Genomic DNA, 22045 nt, shown 5'->3' on the forward strand with positions numbered 1-22045 from the left:
GAAATTCCATATGGCATCACAAATGTTAAATGTCTTTTCTCTGAGTCATACTGGCTGAACTCTGACCCAGATCTATGTGTTCATGTCCTTCTAAGGTAAGAGCAGTCTGTAAATAAAAATTAAAAGAGTAGTTCCACTACATACCTTATTTTAATTTTATTTTTTATTTTTTTAAAGATTTTATTTTTAGGGGTGCCTGGGTGGCTCAGTGGGTTAAGCCTCTGCCTTCAGCTCAGGTCATGATCCCAGGGTCCTGGGATCGAGTCCTGCATCGGGCTCTCTGCTCAGCGGGGAGCCTGCTTCCTCCTCTCTCTCTGCCTGCCTCTCTGCCGACTTGTGATCTTTCTCTTTGTGTCAAGTAAATAAATAAAATCTTAAAAAAAAAAGATTTTATTTTTAAGTAATCTCTACACCCAACATGGGGCTTGAACTTACAACCCTGAGATCAAGAGTTGTGTACTTTTCCAACTGAGTCAGCCAGCACCCCTATGCACTTTATTTTTAAAAGGTCCCTTACACTTGGGATTCTTAGTGTGAGAACAGGGACTACATCATACTTATTTTTATATCCTGCATAACACATAGCGTGTTATCTTCCCTGAAGTAGGCACAAACAAAGTTTGTTGAGGGAAAAGAAAAAACATGTTATAATTATTTCATGTACATCATGCATTCTGTTATACTTCATCAAGATTTATGCCTGATATATTTCTAATTACGTCTGCAGTTATCATTCCACTGAGTTAGGTCAATAACTCTGAATAGAGAAACTGGTACTCATCACACCCTAATAAGTATCTGCTGTTTTTGCTACACAGCATCCATTCACCTCTTTCTGGATACTTCATCTCCGTCTGGATAAACACCCTCTTCCCCACTCTCAGTTCTTGTGCGTGGTGAGCATGGGACTCAGGTCATGATACCACATTTTATATCGGCCTGCTACCTTGATTGTTTGAGGAAAAGACATTGGTTCAGTGGGGGGCAAAAAAAGCGATGAATTTTTGTTTTTGTTTTCCTGGAATTTGGGAAGCACATTGCTTGGTTTTTCCCTCACCTGAATTTGAGAGAATATAAAGTCTATAGTTGTTGCCACCATCTTGTAGCCACGAGGAGAGAGATCCCAGAAAATGGAGGGAGGGAGGAGGGAAGAGAAAGAGAGGGAGACAGAGAATGAGAGAGAGAATGAGAGAGAGAGAGGAGGGCAGTGTAACTGGATGCAGTAGACATGGATTAATCTGCAGCTAAGCTGTGCCACAAGGTAGTGTGACCATGGTTTTATTTTGTTTGTTTGTTTGTTGTTTGTTTTTGGTTGTGTGAGACACTCTATTTTGGCTTAAACTGTTTAAGCTAGTCTTCTACCACTTTCAACTCATAGTTCTATACTCCAAATTCAAACTATACTCCAAACTCAAATTACATTTTCTTCATTTCATGGAATATTATAGTATTATGTACACTACATCAGTTTTAATGCTCTGGGAGGAAGGAAATAAATGAATCTGAACTGGGCTTTTAGTGTATATAATTAACATTAATTCATCTAATATCTACTGAGCCCTTATTTTGTGCCATTACCCAAAGAATTCTGAAAACACAAACCAAACTTATAAAAACAACAGCAAAAATGTTTCTCCCCCTCCCACTAGGGCTAGCTTTTTTATCATAAATATAATTATTAGTGGCTTTTGTATGTCATTTGGAAGAGTATTCCATAAAGGATAAATTCTTTCATTTATACATAATATTAAAAATTATCCCTTTAGAGGAAGGAATTTTTAACATTTATGGTTTCTTAAATATGTTTACTTTTATTATATATCCAAAGAATACTATAAGAATTCCTCAAAACTTCTTTTTTTTTTTCATAAAAAACATCATTTTTTGTCATTTAAGTGGAGTTTCAGTTAGTTTTTAATTTCTGTGAGACTGGGGGCACTTAATTGTGTAGCTCCCCAAGGATGGTAGCATTTGGCTTTCTGCTAGGGTAGGCCTCAGATTTGGCATGGCCTCCAGGAGCATAGACTCTGCCTGCATTCAGTGGTTCCTAGCATATCCGGTGTCATGCTGTTAGCCACAGCCAGTGTCTTCCCAGCTCCATAACCACTGCGTGCTTGAGCCACTTGAGCTGTGCCTTGATATCCTTGACGAAAGCCAATCCTTCTTCATGGTCTCCAGAAGAGACCCTATGATCCTCTGGGCCTTACATGTTGATGTGGCATGTTAGATACATGTAAACTCTTATAGTTTAAGGCAGAAACATTGACAACTAGTTTCCAAAATACATGTGAAGTCATGTCCTTGAGTCTCTACCCTGCTTTGGTTTTTATCAACCGACGGTCCTAGGATACTCAGGAGGATAATTCAACAAATTTAAAACTGTGTTCCTTAAACACAAAACCCAAAAACCTTTTAAAAACCTTTTAAAAACCTTTTAAAAAGGTTTTATTTATTTGAGAGAAAGAGAGAGAGCATGGGGTAGAGAACAGGGAGAGGGACAAGCAGACTGCGCTGAGCACAGAGCCATCACAGGCCTCCAACTCAAGACCCTGAGATCATGACCCGACCTGAAACCGAGAGTCGGATGCTTAACTGACTGAGCCACCCAGGTGCCTCTTAAGCTATTTATAGCAATTCACAAAGCTTAATAGAATTTGTCCAACTTGAGATAGATTGCATGGGCTAAATAAAATGTTACATCTTGGGGCACCTGGGTGGTTCAGTCAGTTAAGCATCTGCTTTCAAGGCAGGTCATAATCCTAGGGCCCAGGCATCGAGCTCTGGTGACTGGCTCCCCACTCAGAGGGGAGTCTGCTTGTCCCTCTCCCTCTGTGCCTCCCCGGCTGATACTTGCTCTCTCGCTCTCTCAAATAAATAAATAAAGTCTTTAAAAAATAAAATAAAATGTTACCTCTGTTTTGGGTTTCAATTATATTAACTCAACATGGTGATATTGGACAGTTCGTATGGATTAGAAGTTCTGATTGGTCTTTAATTCATGAAAAAATGGGGAAATAATTCACTCAACATTTACTTAGATTATCTATCTCACCTTGATGGATGAAATGTTATAAAACTTAAGGTGTAAGTAGGAGAAATAAAAAAAATGAGTCCTTGAGACTAAAAGAATATGGAACCAGAGATAGTATGTGACCTCCTACCTTATAGAAGAAGAAACCAAGACCAGAAGAGGTAGAATGACTTTCCCAAGGCATCACTGGCTAGTGGCTGTGCTGGATTGGGACCCAGAGATAATAATTCTATCTAGTGCTTATACCTTGATATTAAATATTGGATAATAGAGTCCCTGTTAGGGCAGAAATGTAGACAAAGTAACACCAGTCAGTTGTATTTGCTTTGAGTTTGCTTTCATGGTGGGAGTGTGCATAAAAAATCTTCCTGCACCAATTCATGAAAGAATTTTTAAGTTACATATGGGCAGGACAATATCTATTTCATACAGTGTCATATCAATGGTGCTTAGCATAGTGCCTGTTCTAACTTAGATTTCCAATAAAGGTAGAATGGACAAACAGAAAAAAATATATAGGGGACTAGTGCAATATTCTCATAAAAATCAGCTAAAAGAGGCCTGAGCCATCTCTCTGTTGCCAGGAAATGCAGAAGTGAGATACAGGATAACTATTGTTGCACAGATAAAGTAGTGTTGGGGGGGGACAAGAGTGCTCCTTTGATGGGAATGCAAACCTGCGTTCCCACTTAAGAACTGGAAAATCACGATCATTATGATTTGCTATCCATCAAGGCTTCCTACTCAGAAGAACACAGTTTTAAAAGGAATGCATTTATCCCATCTCAGATTTTTGGTGTGCTTTTTTTTTTTTCTTCTCTAAAGCATAACAAGCTTGTCAGAGTTTCCATGGTGAACGTGGGGCACCATGGAAACTGATAGATTTAGCTACACAAGAAGAATAAATAAAATAGGCAGGCATTTATTTCACTGTGCAATGACAACTTCTCTCCTGCCTCGAAGAGCAAAGTGGCTTCTCATTTAACCTGCCTGTCCCGCACTCTCTGTGCCTCATGAAAACACGAGTTACTCATTGCATCATGTTATGACCTGTGCCCCGCATCATTTTATTGACCTGCACTGATTGGATTGTTCTCCTTGAGGTCCATTGGTCCTACTTTGGTTTCACTTTGGGGCAGATCTGTGTGTCACTGGCAACTGTTGAAAAACCATGTACAATGTGAAAGTTGTAAATGACAGCCCATGATGCACCGACATAGTCATGGCAAAATCGAGTGGAAAATTCTTCTCAGTCTACTGTGATGAGACAATGTGTGAGAGCAACTGGAGTCAAGACCCAGGTCCATCCTATACTAACTAGATAGACAAACCAACCCCCCCTGAGCCTCAGTTTCTCCCATCTCTGAAATGGTTAAAATATATCCTCTACTTTATAAGATTGTTGTGAGGCTCAGAATAAGATAGTGGAAGAAGAAACCAGTAGTGGTAGAGTTTTGAGACCACTGGCTTCATCTAAAGTAGGGAGAAATGTGATCTTGAGAAATGAAGCTGTTCAACTTTTCTGTGTATTTGAAAATTTTCATAAGAAAATGTTGGAAAACTAAGTGAAATGAAACTCTTTCTTAACTTTTAGTTCTAATGAATTGATCACCATTAGCACACACCTCTAGAGATTTCTTTTATCACTAAAATCTGTATTTTTCAATACAAGAGAAAAATTCAAGAGAGCCATCACTTGAAGTCCAACATGTATATAAGTCTGTTGAGTACCTCCTGTTTGCCAGGCACTGTGTTAAGGGGATACAGAGAAAGAAAGGAAGGAGACGTGGTTCTTAAGTAGAACACAATCTTCTGGTGGAGACAGATAATAAAGGAACAATTATAGCACCCTACAAGCTCAGAGAAGGAGCATTTAGTACCTGAGAGAGAGCGAGGAGGTGTAAAGATGTTCTGGAAGGGGTTGGGAATGGGCAATTAAGCTGAAGGATTTAGCCAGGGGAGAGTGGGTAGTAGAATAAGGCAGGCGCGGAGTCAGGTGGCAGAAGGACACTGCCGGCAGAGATCGTGAGCAAAGCAGGTGCACCGTATGGGGGATACTGGAGGGAGAAGAACCTGAAGAAGCAGTGAGGGTTTCAGGAAGCCTCCGTACCCAGGAGCGTGTCTTTTCTTTGGAAGGAAGTGATACGTGGGTAGGGCACTGAAAGAGCACCATTGTTGGGTTTCCTTCTGAGAAACTGAGTTGGTGAGGGTTGAAAGGAGCCAGTGGTGACGGAATAGGGATATTAGGAAATAGCAGGGAAATGCACATTGAATACTATCTTCTTAGGTCCTTTCAGTTCTAATATTGCATGGCTATAAATGTGGGCTATAGAAAGAGCTGATGAATAGAAACTGTTATTTCCTTGAGACTTTGGAAGCACAGTAAATACCATTGGCACGTGCTTTGCTGAGTCAGAATAACCCTGTTAACCAGAAGCTGTCTGGTGATGTCCTCAGGCCATGCTTCAAAGGTAAATATAAAAGTGCCACACTCCTTCCTTCCTCCAAACTTCGGTGGCCTTGAGAACATTTCCCTGGGGATACCAAGATGGAAGTCGAAACTGTAGGGCTACCAGCGAAAGTAGGGCTTCCACGAAAATCGTGGGAAGCCACGGTTTCCTGACACCTGGCTAAACTGCGGCTACCGGATCCTAAGCGAGGTGCCTACAACTCAGCTGGGAATTGAAGTGGGAGAGAGCACTGCTTGGAAGAGCTAAACCCCGAGGAGTGCTAATGCTATGTTCCCCGGAAGCTCGGGACCATTCCTTCTGTTTAAGATCAACCTTATTTATTTATTTATTTATTTTAAAGATTTTATTTATTTATTTGACAGACAGAGATCACAAGTAGGCAGAGATGCAGGCAGAGAGAGAAAGCAGGCTCCCCGCTGAGCAGAGAGCCCGATTCGGGGCTCGATCCCAGGACCCTGAGATCATGACCTGAGCCGAAGGCAGCGGCTTAACCCACTGAGCCACCCAGGCGCCCAAGATGAACTTTATTTAAAGCTACATAATAATTACTCGTTGCATAAGCCACACATAACAACGTCAACAAACATCCAAACCAAATTCCCTAGCAATTCCATTTCTTCATCAGAATGATATCCACTGTTTGGATCCACTTTGAAATTCTAGGCTCTATGCCTACAGGTTCTTCATGATTTTAACCATAGTATAAATGACATTTTTAAAAACTCACCGTTTCATTATATGGGATTCCCACGTGGCTACAGAGTTCCCCCATTTTTAACAACTGCATAATACTCTACTGAGTAACTAGGTTCTAATGGACTAAACTAGTCTCCACTGTTTGGTCACTCGGGTTGCTTTTGTTAAAAGAGCTTTAGCTGCATCGTTTTAGGGATCCCAGTACCTCTTCTGGAAACATTTAATTGACTCCTTTTAAAAACTAAGACACATATTTTCTTCACTTTCCTCTCTGAGGTTCGTGGGTAGACAAGCCTGGGTCAAGAGGATGTTTTCATTGTTCTGGCCGTGGGGACTACAAGGAGGGAGCAAAGTCTGCAGAATCAGGAGGAGATGACAGGGGAAGGGGCTGATGAGGCAACCCCAAGAGGCAAGTGCAATGCTCTCAGCTTCAGGGGCTCCTAATTCTGAGTCCTTGGTAGGGTGACCAGCCACCTCAGTGTGCCTAGGACTGCAGCATTTCCTTGAGGGTAAGGAGCTGAGAATGTAATGAATCATTTATGTAAACTAGCCCTGTGTCCTAATGGTGACAATTCAGAGAAAGCCCGCTCATGCACTGAAATGAGAAACCCTTATTCTGTAGGCAGGAGCCAGAAACATAGTTAGCTCAGGTTATTGCTCTTTCCCCCCCACCAAAACGATTCATACATTTATTCAGTAAATATGTATGAAACATCAAGCACGTTTCTAGGCACAAGAGCCTGGTCTGTGGCGCTTCCCTTACTGTGTGTATGTGTGTGCGCGCGCACGTGTGTGTGTTTTGAGAGGAGAGAGGCAGAAATAAATGAAAACACATGAAATAAATGAGGAAAGATATGATAACTACGATGGCAGAAAAAAGATGGATGGATAGAATAGAAATTTGGGGGCTGGGGGGCTGCTACAAGTTTGGTGGTGGAGGAAGTTTACCCCAAAGCGCTACACTCGAGGCACGCGGATGAGGAGAAGAGTCAGTCATGTGAAGGTCCACAGGGACATTTGGGGCAAAAGGAGGGGAATGTGTGAGGCATGAGTGGAAACCAGGCGATCTCCCTGGGGGAACTTAGTAAAGTTGGAATGCAGTGCAGGAAGGAATTCCCGACTGGAAGCAGTCTTCACCACCACCCCATCTAAGTGCCATTTTCGCACATGAAGATAAAGACTCCGAGGCCACTGCCTTGCCCGCAGTCTTGATTCCTAACCCAGGGCTCCTTCCAGCACGCCATGCCACGCTGCCATTCCTAGCCGCTCGGCTGGAGAACTTAATCTTCTCCCCTGGCGCAAGTCTAATTGAATCAACGAGATTCATTTATTTTAAGTGTGAGAACGATGGGAGATGGAATTATTTGTGGATGTTGTGGATGGACACAACGGCCAAAACACTGCCTCAAGCTGGGAGAGAGGGACTTTGCGGTACAGTCCAGCCTCTGCCGGTGGGGCCCCCTAGTAATTCCGTTAAGAGATGCTTTCAGAACTCCACAGATTAGGACCGATTCTGCAACCCGCAGGAACTGAAAATGAAACTAGTCAGTGAAGCAGGCAGCTCCAATGGGCCTTTCCACCTTTTCCCAAACTTGTGCGTGTTCAGAACTTGAGGGTGCTATAGGTTAAGAAAGTAGAAGGTTTGGTCACAAAATAGCCCGAAGTTTGCAGGGCAAGAGAAAGCAGGCAGACGGAACTCTAGGTAAGCCAATCAAGGGTGGTGGAGGAGGCTGGGGGACAGGGAGCAATAGCAAATTTAGTGACCAGCTAAGGTACAGACAGGGCTGGAACCATCCGCTCCTCCTGCCCCTTCCTTTATCTCCCTCTCTTGTCTCCCCTGGGTCGGTCACTCTGCGCCCCCGAGGTTAAAAGTACTGCGTTGTGAGCGGTGATTTCGGAAACAAAGAGTTAACCTATCAAAAACTAACACCGGGGAGGAGAGAGAGACCACACCCCGAGGGAGCGCGGAGCCAAATCACAGGAGAAAAATCCTATTGGCGTCGAGGAGGCAGGAAGTCCGCCCCTGGGCGCGGCCTGCAGGGGGCAGGCTGTCGCTCGGGAACGCGGGGGCAGTACGAGGCCCGAGCAGGTGCGCCCAGCAGCCGCCAGCAAGTTGCAGGGACCCCTCGTCTCACCTCCGCCCCGTGCGCTCTCGCCGGTTCGCGAACCCCGCTCTGCGCTCCGCCGCTGACATGTGTGCCGCCCCGATGCCCTCCCTGGCGCACATCTTCCGAGGGACATTCATCCACTCCACCTGGACTAGCCCCATGGAGGTGCTGCGGGATCACCTCCTCGGCGTGAGCGACAGCGGCAAAGTAAGCGGGCGCGGGGTCCGGGCGCACCCCGACGGGCGCGCAGACAGGTGGAAGGAATCGCGCGCGGTGCGCGGCGGAGCGGGGATTCGCTCCGCGCTGAGCGGGAGTCGCGGCTCCGGAGTTGAACTTGATGGTTTGACTCTCGGAGAATGCCGGGAGAACCCTGGCGCTAGGTTCGTGGGCTGGCCTGGGAGTAACACGTTCCCCGAAGCTGGGAGCTGTGGAGTACGCACTCCCACGATGGGCTAGACAGCCGTCCAGGCTGCAGTGGAAGGGGGAGCAAGGCTATGCCCTCGCAAATCTTAAGAAATCATTAAGAAACCTGAACTTTGCTTCATTCATCTTTGTGTCTCCAGCGCCTGGCACAGTGCCTGGCACAGGCTAGGCGCTCCGTAAATTTGATTGAATTTATTGTGGAAGAAATAACAGAGGAGAGGGACACTTGGTTAATGTTGGTTAGCCCTTTCGGCGCACAGAATAAGCAAAGAACTGATTTCATTCACTTTCTCCCTTAACAGACAGTGTACCAACGATTCCAGCTAGATAACTTATGATACTAGAAAGGGTAGTCTGAGAGAAATTATCCACGTGCCCCCTGCCTCCCCATAGCCATTTGTCCATTTGCATCAAAGCAAGCAGTTCCATTTCAAGGCTCAAAATGTCTTCTATGAGTGTATCTTCTATACTTCTTTTTCCAAAATCGGGATTTCCACAAACGACCTAGGTGACTTGATGTCTGATATTGTCTGATAGGTGCAGGAGGTGGTAATAGCATCAGCAGTGGCTTGGCTGGTTTGATAAGTGGAAGCCATTCCATTTTTAGCAGAAAAAAAATAAAGATGAGGTTAGGATATTTTTGAGCTTTTTCCCAACTACCAGTCTGATTAGCAAAAGTACACCTATTTGTGACTTGTCAGCTTGAAGATACTATTCCTGACTAAAGATGCTTCCCAGTCAGTGACAGTTTTGAATCGTGACTCTTACATTTGGGGATAAGTGAACCCTGTTTTCTTATGGTGCTTAAAAAACATTCTCTCTGTGCATATTCAGGGAGCCTGCTGCTGTGTTTCCAAGGTGATAGAATTCTCAGAGCTCCCCCAAATGGGGAGACTTCAGTAAACCCCCAGACTGTTTAATTATTGCCTTGTGTACTTGACCGTCAAGTTTGGGGGAACCTTAGGCTTGGCGCAAGTCCCAAGAAGCAAAGGAACAGAGACCTCTAAACTGGGGAGAAATTAGAGAAGATTGCCTATCACAAGGAGCTGTTCAACTCTTGGGTATCTTTTTTTAAAAATTAATTTCCCATATCCAGAACTTTAATTGGTAAGAAAGCAAGCAAGAGGGTGGGTTTGAAGACTGTCTTCAACCAGTAGAGAGGGGTCAGAAAAGGAAATAATTTATCTAAAAAAAAAAAATTACCTCTTCTGGGGGTTGTACAGAAGGAAGGCATTGTCAGGGAGTCTATTTCCCACTGAGGAGCATACTGAAGTTTTAAATTTAGAAAAATGCCATTCCCTCACAAGATAAAATTAGCTAGGAATTGGATACAAAGGTGAATTAACCAAGTGCTTTGTAAACCATTCTCATCAGTGAATTGGTAACTGTTGATTTCTCTTCTAGCCGCAAGGCAGTTGAGTGTGGACTTCATATATCTGCCCCATATATTGCAAGATTTGATTTCTCCCATTTTGAAAGTGGGAATGCTTTGCCTTTATAGTCGTTGAGGTAATATTTCTTCAAAAAATGTCAAGATTCTTATATCAAATTATCTCCCCGTAAGATAAATAAGTGTGGAGTCATCGTGACGTTTACATTTTTACTGAGCTCCTAAAGCTGTTTGCAAACCTCGAGATGATCAGAAACATTGAGGGGGTGTTTTTTAAAATGCTGGTTCCTGGGGGGTCGTCCTTGGAGAATGTGAATCTATAGGCCTGGAGCGAGCCCCAGGAAATGGCATTTCAGCAAAGGTCCCAGGAGATTTGGAGGCAGGTAGCGGTGGGTTACATTTTGGGCGACCACAGTGTATACGTTGTGTGTTGGAACCAGTTGTGTGGGGTCTTGGGACCTAGTTCTTCATTTGGAGCTCACGATTGGGGTTGCGTGTGAGAGAGAGGCGGCATGACTTCCTCTATCCTCTCTCTCCTTTTAGACCTCATCTCTCATGTCCTGTAACTTCATTTAGACCCAGAGCATGATAATGACCAACTACTTTGAATTCATTAATTAAAGCTCACTCAAAATTAGGTTAATTTAAAAAGTGCTGTAGTCAACCTTTTAGTGTTGGTCTTTTTGAATTCAGAGTTAGATTTTCCTACTTGAGAGGCATGTACCTTTTATAAAGAAAGACTTCAGCACGTCTAATTTATTTGCAGATATTTAATTAAGTCTGGAGATGCTCTGTGCTCCGATATTACCAAATACTTGATTCTTCCCACATAGAACAGGATCAGGTTGACTTTAAACTTGCCTAAAAGACGCCTTGGGTCTTTTAATGCACACTTAACCTGGAAGCAAGCACGAGGAAGAGACTCATTTTGGGGGTAGTGTCCTGGGGTGGCAGGAGCAAGTCCTATGGAGCTTGGGTTCAAGCTCGATCTTCACCACTTACTTTTTCCGAGACCGTGAACGAGACTTTTAACCTGTCTGAACCTCCATTTCCTCATCTGTAGAATCAGATTTTCTATTGCTAAGTATTAAATGAGATAATTTATGAAAATGCCTGGCACTTAGTGGATACTTAACACAACCCTATTCATTCTGTCCTCTTCTTTCCCTCTGCTCCTAGTGATGTGGTTTTTGAATATTGGTGTGTTGGTGTTGGTGGGGTGAGGTCCAGCACTAACAGCCAAGAAGGAATTCTTGAGATGTCTTTGGTGCAAAATGGTGGTTTTATTAAAGCACAGGGACAGGACCCTTGGGCAGGAAGAGCTTTTGCCTGCTATTCCCTACTGCTCTGAGGTTGTGAGAGCAACCCTGGAGTTGGGAGAAGTAAAGATAAGGGAACTTCTAAAAGGACTTTCATCTGCTAAAGAAGACTCAGGATCCTGGAGGAATATTGCAATCTGCCTATCTCAAGTATTTGTCAATGAGCTGTAGGTTATAAGGACATTTAATTTTATCTACCTTTCCTTCTGCCTTTAATTTCCCACATCACTAGCCAACCCTTAACCTCTTGCTCACTGTTGCTTTTTTTTTTTTTTTTTTTTTCGTATTTCCACATGGTGGCATCATTGCAGACCAACAAGTGGAGAAGAAAGTCATGGTCTGCGAAGCACTATGTGGGAAGAGGGGGCCACCAGATCTCAGGTCTGAAGCCTCAGAGCTCATGTCACTGGCCGGCTGGGACACAAAGATGCATTTGGGAAGAAAGAGCTAACAAGCATTTATTGACAGATTTCCTAGTACATCATATTTAGTGTCCCACTGGGTCATTATTCCCACTGATGCGTGGGGAAATTGAGACGTGTCTTCAGTTCAGGTCATGATCCCAGGGTCCTGGGGTTGAACCCTGCTGGGAAGGGAGTCCACTTCTCCCTCTCCCTCTCCTGTCCCTTCCCCCACTCGTGCTCTCTCTCACCTGCTATCTCTCACTCTCAAATAAATAAAATCTTTAAAAAAAAAGAGGCAGTGTAGTGTATCAAGATACAAATTTCTTTTTGTACTTTCTTCCCTTGAGTATGGTTGACACACAATGTTACCTTAGTTTTAGGTAAGATATGAACTCTTAAGAATGCTTCTGTCACTTGCTACTTATGTGAATTTGATGAAGTTACTTAACATTTCTATTTCCCAGTATCCTCATGTATAAAATACTTAGTGTAATCCACCTCATACGGTTGGGTGGAAAGCTTACGTGAAGTAATAGTTGTGAAGTACATTGACTATGCCTAGTACGTAGCACATGCCCAGTAGACGTCAGCGGTTATCAGCAATGGAGATGGAGAGAGGTGGACGGGATTGACAGTGACTTAGGTCAAGTCATCGGGATTTGATGATAGAGTAGAGAGATATATGTGACTGTATTGAATCATATGGTGGGACACTCATTTTCCCAGCTTCCTGGTGGTGAAGGGTGGCCATGGGTGACATTCTGACATGCGGCAGGTTGGCTAAGAGGCTTCTTGGAAATATTATTCTCCTTAAGAAATGTGGGAAGAGAAGGTCTTCCTTTCTTGGACACTTTCATGCGAGGAGTGGAGCTGCTGCTGCTGCCATCATTTGAGATTCTGAGGAAAACATTAAGAGAATCTCAGAGACACGTACCTAGTCTGTCTTTGAACATCATCAGATATGTCCATGAATAACATCACTGGACAGTTAACTGTCCCTAGAACTTCCTGCTGCTCATTGCCCTCAGACTTCTGCATGATAATGAAATGTCTTTTTTGTCTACACCTCTGTTAATTGCAGCCCAGGGTACCTTCAACGACTGTACTGCCTTTTTCAAAGAATTGTATTGTTTTTCAAAGGACTGCTCACTGCCTTCTGATTTTCCCATTTCTGTCTTCTTATTGACCCAAAATGTCAATGCCTTTTCAGGAACTCCTGTCCATAGTCAAGCCTGGTCTGTTTACCTCTGGGTATTTTTGTATATGTAATCCTCTCCTTGTCATTGACCTTGTTTAGCCTTTTGTTGTCTCTGGTTAAATGAACAGAGGAGCCCCCTAGTTGTTTGCTGTCCCCCATTCCGATATTGCCTCCTCAAGCCTGACGGTTCTGTTCTTAGAGCATGGGTAGAATCACATACTCTTCTGTTATAACCTACCTGTGGCTCTCTGTTCTCTCTAAGATCCAAATGCCCCTGATGGACATCCTAGGCATGATGTGATTTGGCCCTAGCCTGCTTTTCTAATACTTCCTCCTTCTCTCTGGCAAATAGAAGGAGGATTTCCATGACTGGTTTACACCACAAGGTATCCATGAGCTGAGGGATGTCTGTCCCTGCCAATTTCTCACTGTTTTCCAGCACATCGTGTTCTTTTTTGCCTCCTTTGCGGGTGCCAATCTCAGAGCCTGGAATAGTCCTCCTTTTTATATCCCCCTTTCTACTCCACCTCTGTTGAAATAAAATCTTGCTTTTCCTTCAAGATGCCATTCTGATATTGTCTTCTCCAGTTTCCCTGGCCATCATCCTTCAGGTGGAATAGGTTACCTTTCGTTCTCCCATAGATGTTGGCATGGATGGTGAAACCAGTGTCTTTCCAGTAGTCAGGAGCATGGCTTCTGGAGTTAGACTATGTGGATCCGAATCTCAGCTCTGCCTCTTACTTGGATGAATTTTCTATCATAGCTGAGCTGTGACAGCCTCATTTACAAAATGTGGACAACGGCAGCACCTGAAGGAATGGGTAGCACAGATGAGATAGTGTGTGTAAAGCATCTGGTACCTAGCAATTGCACAATAAATATTGGCCCCAGTTCTTATTTTTCTTTCACTAAAGTAATTATTGCATTTTTACCTTTCATCATGCTTAACTTTATAGAACGTTCTCACTCACTGAGTTGATGTGAAGTTCTTTGACAAATGGGAGGTGAGCTAGAGAGAAGGTAACATACTGTGCGTTGGACTCTGACAGATTCTTTGAATACCAACAATCCTGAGATGAGACAGCATTATCATCATCTTTTTCTTCTTCGTCATCCCTCCTTTACAAATGAAGAATGGAGGCTCAGAGGGTTTTTTGTCTTGGCTGCTGTCACAGCAGTCACAGCAAGGAAATGCCAAAGCCAAGATCCACACCCCTGCCGGTCTGATTTCCAAGGTCTGTGCTCTGTCCAGGAGTTCCTACTGCCTCTGATCATGAGGAGGGCTGAACCTCTATCATCCCCGGTGCCCCTCAGCATTGTCCTATTGTTTCAGTAAAATTAGGTGGTCAGTAAGTGTGTTGAATGTGACGTGTCATACAAAGACTTTCATGTGTCATGTGTAAAAAAAGAAAGACATTTCTAATTCCAGAGATTTTTTTTTTGTCAAATGAAAGTGTAGTCGATGCACGATGTTACATTAATTTCAGATGTACAACAGTGATTCTACAAGTCTATATGCTGTGCTCACCATAAGCGTACCTACCATCTGCCACCATCCAACGTGACTAAAATACCATTGACTCTCTTTCCTACACTGCGCCTTTCTTTTTTTTTTTTTTTTAAGATTTTATTTATTTATTTGACAGAGAGATCACAAGCAGGCAGAGAGGCAGGCAGAGAGAGAGGAGGAAGCAGGCTCCCTGCTGAGCAGAGAGCCCGACGCGGGACTCGATCCCAGGACCCTGAGATCATGACCCGAGCCAAAGGCAGTGGCTTAACCCACTGAGCCACCCAGGCGCCCTACACTGTGCCTTTCATCCCCGTGAATTTCTCACTCTCCTTCACCTGTCTTGCCCATCCCCCTTCCTCCTGTCCTCTGGCAACAATTATAGTTTGTTCTCTATATTTATGGGTCTGTTTCTACTTTTTGTTTGCTTATTCGATTGTTTCGTTTTTTAAGTTCCCCGTACAGGTGAAATCCTATGGTATTTGTCTTTCTCTGTCTGACTCATTTCACTTGACATAATAAATACCCTCTAGTTACACCCATGTTGTCGCGAATGGCAAGATCGCATTCATTTTTTAAGGTCGAGTAAGAGTCCGTCATATATTCATACCACATTCGTCTGTTGATGACTGTTGTTGACTCTTGGGTTGCTTCCATATCTTGGCTGTGGTAAATAATTGCTGCAGTAAACATTGGGGTGCATATATCTTTTTCAAATGAGTGTTTTCATTTTCTTTGGGTAAATACCCAGTAGTAGAATTACTGGATCGTATGGTGGTTCTATTTTTAACCTTTTGCAGAATCTCCATACTGTTTTCCAGAGCAATTGCACCAGTTTATATTCCCACCAACAATGCACAGGGGTTCCTTTTTCTCTACGTCCTTGCCAACACCTGTTATTTCTTATCTTTTTGACTCTAGTCATCCTGACAGGTGTAAAATGATATCCCGGAGAGATTTTTTTTTTTTTGAAATTTTTAAAAGATCTTATTTATTTGGGAGAGAGAATGAGAGAGGACAAGAGAAAGAGCATTGGAGTGGGGAGGGTCATAGGGAGAAGCAGACTCCTCGCTGAGCAGGGAACCTGATGCAGGACTCCATCCTGGGACACCAGGATCATGACCTGAGCCAAAGGCAGTTGCTTGACCACCTGAGCCACCCAGGTACCCCCCAGAGAGATTTTTAAAAAGTTGGATTTATTTGAGGCTTTAGAGAAACACTGCTGGGAATAAACAGTCCGCTTCCCTTCTGCGTCTCTAACATTTCCTGTTCCTGGAATTTCTCAGCAATCATTTTCTAAAAGTGAGCAATAAAAGGTGATGATTTCCCAGAAGATCTTACCTCACACATGATTTTGACATTGTTTCGTACTTTTTAAAAAGCCATATCCTTTTCCTTTTTGAAGACATTTTTTGGTTAACCTTATTAAATTGATCTATTAAGGCTAAACGATAAATCACATTAACTTTAAATTTAACTTCTAATTGAGATCTGGTTTTCAAAGCCTTTCAGCTATTGTATTAGGTGCTTCTGCTTGTGAAATGCTGATTCCCCCTTCACCAGGCATTATTTATTCAGGCACTACTACCTGAAACCATTTCACCGCAAATTACCCTCAAGTCTTTTCTTCCCCTCTTGGCCCTGCTCGGTTTGGTGCCCTTATGACTCCTGTTTCTGTAGTCACAGTGCTCTATCTCTTCTCAGCCTGTTACTTTTTTTTTTTTTTTAAGATTTTATTTATTTATTTGACAGAGAGAGATCACAAGTAGCAGAGAGGCAGGTGGAGAGATGGGGAAGCAGTCTTCCTGTGGAGCAGAGAGCCCGATGCGGGGCTCGATCCCAGGACCCTGAGATCATGACCTGAGCCAAAGGCAGAGGCTTAACCCACTGAGCCACCCAGGCGCCCCAATGTTACTGGGTTTTTAAAAATTATTTTGACAGAATGAACCTTTCTCAGTAAAAAAACTGCACCTGAAAACCCAATTGTATCTATCTCAATTTATCGACAAGCTACTGATTGATGAGTTAAAAAAACATCTTGGAAAAGCAATGATACAGTAACTGATTAAAAGTAAGGCTTCTTCTAGGCTTACGTATAATGCTCTAGAAATGTTAAAGGCCCAGTGTTCCCCAATAACTGAAATGGACAGAAAAAGGGTATCCTGTGATCACAGACCCCCACCCCCATGCACCCACAGCCTTATATACAAAACACATTTCCAGAAGGCAATTTTAATATTACAAACCTAGATAATACTTTTGTAGGGCAGGAATGGAGAGTTGGGAATGTGGAGGAGAACTTTTATGTTGTACTCCATAACTTTTTGTATTATTAGTTTTTTGTTTTTGTTTCACTTTTATGATTTAATGTAAAGTTTACGATCTTAAAGTGCACACTTCAGTGTCATTTATGACCATCCCCATGTTCTGCAGCCACATCTTTTCCCTAGCTCCAGAACGTGTTTGTCACCCCTAAGGGAAACTCATTAACCATGGAGCAGTCACTCCCTATTCTTCCCTTCCCCCCTCAGCAACCACTAATTCGCTTGCTTTCTCTAGGTTTGCGTATTCCTGATGTTGCGTATAAATGGACACATACAGCATGTGACCTCTTGTGCCTGACTTTTTTCACTTGGTTTAATGTTTTCAAGGTTCACCCAGGTTGTGGCATGAGTCAGAGTGCCATTCCTTTTAATGGCTGAATAATTACTCTATGGGTATATTTTGTTTATTCATTAGTTGATGGATGTTTGAATTGTTTCTACCTTTTGCCTACCATCAACAGTTCTGCTATCACTGCTATCACAACCACTATCCTTGTGCAAGTTTTAAAAACCAGTTTAGGGGCACCTGGGTGGCTCAGTTGGTTAAGTGGCTGTCTTCATCTCAGGTCATGATCTCAGGGTCCTAGAATGGAGTCCCGCATCGGGCTCCTTGCTCTGTGGGGAGCCTGCCTCTCCCTCTGCCTGCTGCTCCCCCTGCTTGGGCACGCTCAGTCTCTCTCTCTTCTCTCTCTCTCTCTCTCTCTCTGGCAAATAAATAAATAAATAAATAAATCTTAAAAAAATAAAATAAAAAATGAGTTTATTATTTAAAATCTTTTTATGGCTCCCCATTGCTTAACTGTGGAGTCAACCTACACCTGGCCTCTTTGAGTATTTACCTAACTTTCCATATCGTTTATGCTTTTGTGTTTTTGTTTACGTTCCTCCTTCGCCTTCCACCTGTTGGATGAATATACCCTTCAAGACTAATTTAAGTGTCACTTCCTCAGTGGTGTCATTGTTATCACTCCAGCCCTCCTGTTCCCAGGCCTAGCTAATCTCTTTGTGCCCCACTTTTTGCTTGGCACTTCTTCTTCTTTTTTTTTCCCAAAGTATAAACTTAGATTCTGTAGGAAATGCTATATTACCAAAACAGTATCATATCCCCAGCATCCAATCCCCTCCTTTTTAAAAAAAATATTTTATTTATTTATTTGACAGAGAGAGAGAGAGAGATTGAGATCACAAGTAGGCAGAGAGGCAGGCAGAGAGAGAGCGGGAAGCAGGCTCTCTGCCGAGCAGATAGCCTGATGTGGGACTCAATCCCAGGACCCTGAGATCATGACCCAAGCCGAAGGCAGAGGCTTAACCCACTGAGCCATCTAGGCACCCCTGCTTGGCACTTTTTTTTTTTTTTTAAGATTTTTTTTTTTTTTTTTTTTGACAGAGAGAAAGAGAGATCACAAGTAGGCAGAGAGGCAGGCAGAGAGAGGGAGGGAAGGAAGCAGGCTCCCTGCTGAGCAGACAGCCCGATGTGGGGCTCGATCCCAGAACCCTGAAATCATGACCTGAGCTGAAGGCAGAGGCTTAACCCACTGAGCTGCCCAGGTGCCCCTGCTTGACACTTTTTTATAGCTTTTATTTTATCTCTTGAATATCCCCTGTAACCTCACGTGGAAGGCAGAGGCTATGACTTTATCACTTTCGTATCCACAACTCTTAGCATACGGTAGGCACTCAGATGAATATTTGTTGGATAAATAAATGGTGTTTGGATTTTCTCATCACAAGATAGCCAGGTTGGAAAAGTTCACTTTAGGAATCAGCAAAATGCGCAGCTAGCTAAAAATATCTTCCAAATAACCAATTGTTTGAATAAGAACTCTGGGTTTTTCTAATCTAGACGCTTGATACAACGTATTTGGCCACTGGGAGTTGTAATTAGTTTCATGTCCTAGTGAATAATTAAGAACCTGGAAAAGTAGGTTTTAATTGGAACTCTGAGACCTCATAAAATTCTCAAATGTCTTTAGCTCGGACTATGTTAAGGATCTGGGATATTGTAGATTATAGAGACCTGCTTATTCCCTTTGGTTTTATATTGTGGGTTGTGAAGTGTTCACTTCTTCATAAAATGGTAATTTTCTTAAAATATTGCTTGTAAATTGCCACCTACAATTTATAGTCTTGGAGCATGGTAGGCCCTCAATGAATAATAGCTCTTATTATCCATCTCCTGTTCCTCCTAGTCCCTAGCGTTTTAGCACAAATTGGCATTCGGTAAACGCTTGTGAATAAAAGAAAGTACAGAACAGACTGCTGTGCTATGTATCCTATTCCTTTGGGAGCACAGATGGGGCAGAGGTTTCCCTCCATACTATTCATCTAGAAGTTGTTTTCCTCCTGCCATGTGTAAAGTGGTCTCATGGAAACCTTAACCCTTTTTGGAAGTATAAAGCACAGAGAGAAGCCACTCTAGGTCCCCGGGCAGTAGGACCATGGGAACCTCCATGATGCAGCCTGTTGTGGCCTCCACAGTCCTGTGGGGCTAGTACGCTTGGAGCACATACAAACTGATAGCTGGTGAGGAAAGAGCAAAGACTTCAAGGGGTTGGGATAAAGGGGGAGCCAAAGAGAGGCAGGTTTTGCTTTATTTGCGCTCAGAGTCAAAAACCAAATGAGCATGGGAAAGTATATAATTTCTAAAAGAGAAAGCTGCAGAGTGTCATGAAGTGTGAAGCCAGAGGACTTGGCTTATTTTAAAGAGACACTTCAAGAATGCAACCCTAAGGAAGTGACATTGGAGTTGAGTTTTGAAGGTTCAAAGGGAGATCATTAGGCAAAGAAAGATAGAGGAAGAACCTGTGCAGAGACTCAATGGGGAGAAAGAACTGGGAACACTTGTGGCGGAGGATGGAGAAGAAAGGTTGGTGGAAATAGATGAGGCCAGAGAGAGAAGCATCAGGCTATTGTAGGCTTTTTCATTTATCCCAGGGCAATGCAGTGGGCAGCCAGGGAAGGATATTAGGTAGAGGAAGATAGATCAGATTTGCATTGAAAAATGTATATGTAAGCAAGGATTGCAGAGTAACAGAGTAACTGGACTTCCAGTTTCTCTAACACAACTGAGAAAACCTCACTCCTTCCTTCCTTCCTGGTGGATTGCTTACAAAAGATTTAATCCAGCTGAGAAAAACAACTATAAATGACTCATGCTAAGAAGGAGAAGTGCAGTCCTTTCATGTGTGAACACAGACTTATGTAATCATTCTCATTTTCTCTCTCTGTCCAGACAATCAAGTAGAAGAAGGAGAAAAATAGGAAAACTTATGCTAGATTTATGCAAGTTGAAATTAGAATGAGGAGAATTATACCCAGAAACCTGGAGAGGACTGGATGCTTCCAAAATGCCAAATCATTAGACAGATAGAGTAAGAAGTAAGAGGAGAGGATGTAGAAATACAGTAAAATGACAAATGGCAATAAAAACCCACATCAGTTACATTGAGTCCTGTCTTTGGGCTTCCCCATCTTTTTGTCCATAGCTTGAATACTCTTATCTCTCATTCTCCCCTATGCATACCTTACCCATCACCTCCCCCTAAAAACAACCGGATTTTTCTAGTTCTCCCTGATTATTTTTCCCTTCTGTGAGTTTTCTCAGCTCGGTCTGTAATGCCAATTTGGCCCGTGCAAACATGCCACCATGCGTTGTTTTCAGTTTCCTATATGCACCCATATTTTATTTCCTCAGCTAGAAGATAAACTCTTGAAAGGTGAGGATTATTTCTTACAGATACCAGAATCCTTAGCAGTCTGATGGGCATATATGTGCATTTCAACAGTGTGTGCTGCCTTGGATTGTTACCAGTTGAAATGCATGACACAATGTGACAAAAGGGAGGTCGAGAAACATGTTTTAAGCAACTTCCTGCCAAATCTTGGGATTTCTCCTCCCCAACTCTGTACGTAGTGATTTGATTGTCAGGCGCCCAGTCACAGGCTCTGGGCATGCACAGATGTGACTTTGACAGATGAATCTGAAGGTGTCTCCGATTTTATGGAGATTTATGACTGAATTCCAGAAGCCGCATGTTGGCCTACTGGTTGGTATCACTTGGCAAGCACACGAGCTGCCCTGGTTTGTCAGCACCCGCACCTGAGTGTAATTCCCCATCCTTGGCATATGTGTGTGTGTGTGTGTGTGTGTGTGTGTGTGTGTGTGTATGCAGTAACTCCCATGAAACAGTTGGAAAACAACCCAAACTTGGCATTTTTAAAAAATGTTGGAATGTTCTTGAGAAAACTGATAAGCAAAGGAAGACGGACCGCCATCAAAGTAGTTTCTTTTCACTAGTGGTGCCGCTGCCATGAGCTCCAAGCTCATCTAGTAAATAGAATGTGCTCAGCAAATATTTGGGGAATGAATAACCAGGAAAATGATTATTTCTAATAAAGGCAAAAGATTGTATAGCACTTCTGATGTATCAGCCACTGGTCTAAGTCTTTGATACATACTAACTCAATCTTTGCAACAACTCTGGGACTTGAGTACCATTATGTCTCCATTTTGCAGGTGAGGAAACTGAGTCTCAACAATTTAAGGGACATTTGTTCAAGGTCACATAGCTGGTAACTAGCAGAGTTAGGATTTAAATCCATATGGTCTAGTTCTTAAGTCTGTACTTTGAGCCGCTCTGGCACCAGTGAAAAGCTACGCTGTTGCCCAGCTGTGCCGGGGGCGTTGCGGGGTGGGGGGGATACACGGCAGGCTTAGGGTATAGTCAGCAGTTTCTGTGGTAAAATTTTTGCTTGCTTTTGGCTTTTTATCACACAAAAGAAAACTCCTAAGGTGTTCTGACAGTTTGTCAGTGCACCTTCTAAAGCGATTCTGTGTCCTTTCCGAGATCCACAATTAGCTAATTCTTAACCAGGTTTTCAACAACACTGTTGCGTTGTTACACGTGAGAGCTTTAGAAACAGTGGGTAGTTTGGCTTTGGGAGGGGTGGGAAGTATACTAGGATTGGTTCATAGCCGCCATCCATCTTCACCCAGGAGAGGAATTTGTAAGGCCAGGAGCTGGACTTCTGAGTCTCTTTCATGAGCTTTGGGAGTTGAGTTTGTGGAGTCCAGAGAAGCTTACAATACATCGGGCATGTGAAACCTAACGTCAGGTGTATTTAGAGCTACTATAAAGAGAGCACAGGCAAATGAAGGAGAGAGTTTTAAGTCA

The 22045-nt window shown here is 43.1% G+C and overlaps 1 protein-coding gene across 1 annotated transcript in view; it reads left to right on the forward strand.

Moving 5' to 3' along the window:
* Nucleotides 1-8237: 8237 nt before the first annotated feature.
* The window catches only part of GDA (guanine deaminase), a 69310-nt gene continuing 55502 nt past the window's right edge, over nt 8238-22045 (forward strand). Inside the window, exon 1 of the mRNA XM_032866627.1 lies at nt 8238-8513. Coding sequence (XP_032722518.1) covers nt 8391-8513 — 123 coding nt within the window. The 5' untranslated portion in view covers nt 8238-8390. The remainder of the gene's footprint in view (nt 8514-22045) is intronic.

This window comes from Lontra canadensis, unplaced genomic scaffold (assembly GCF_010015895.1).
Source record: "Lontra canadensis isolate GAN:19392208 unplaced genomic scaffold, GSC_riverotter_1.0 scaffold31, whole genome shotgun sequence".
In the NCBI taxonomy this organism is placed as follows: Eukaryota; Metazoa; Chordata; class Mammalia; order Carnivora; family Mustelidae; genus Lontra; species Lontra canadensis.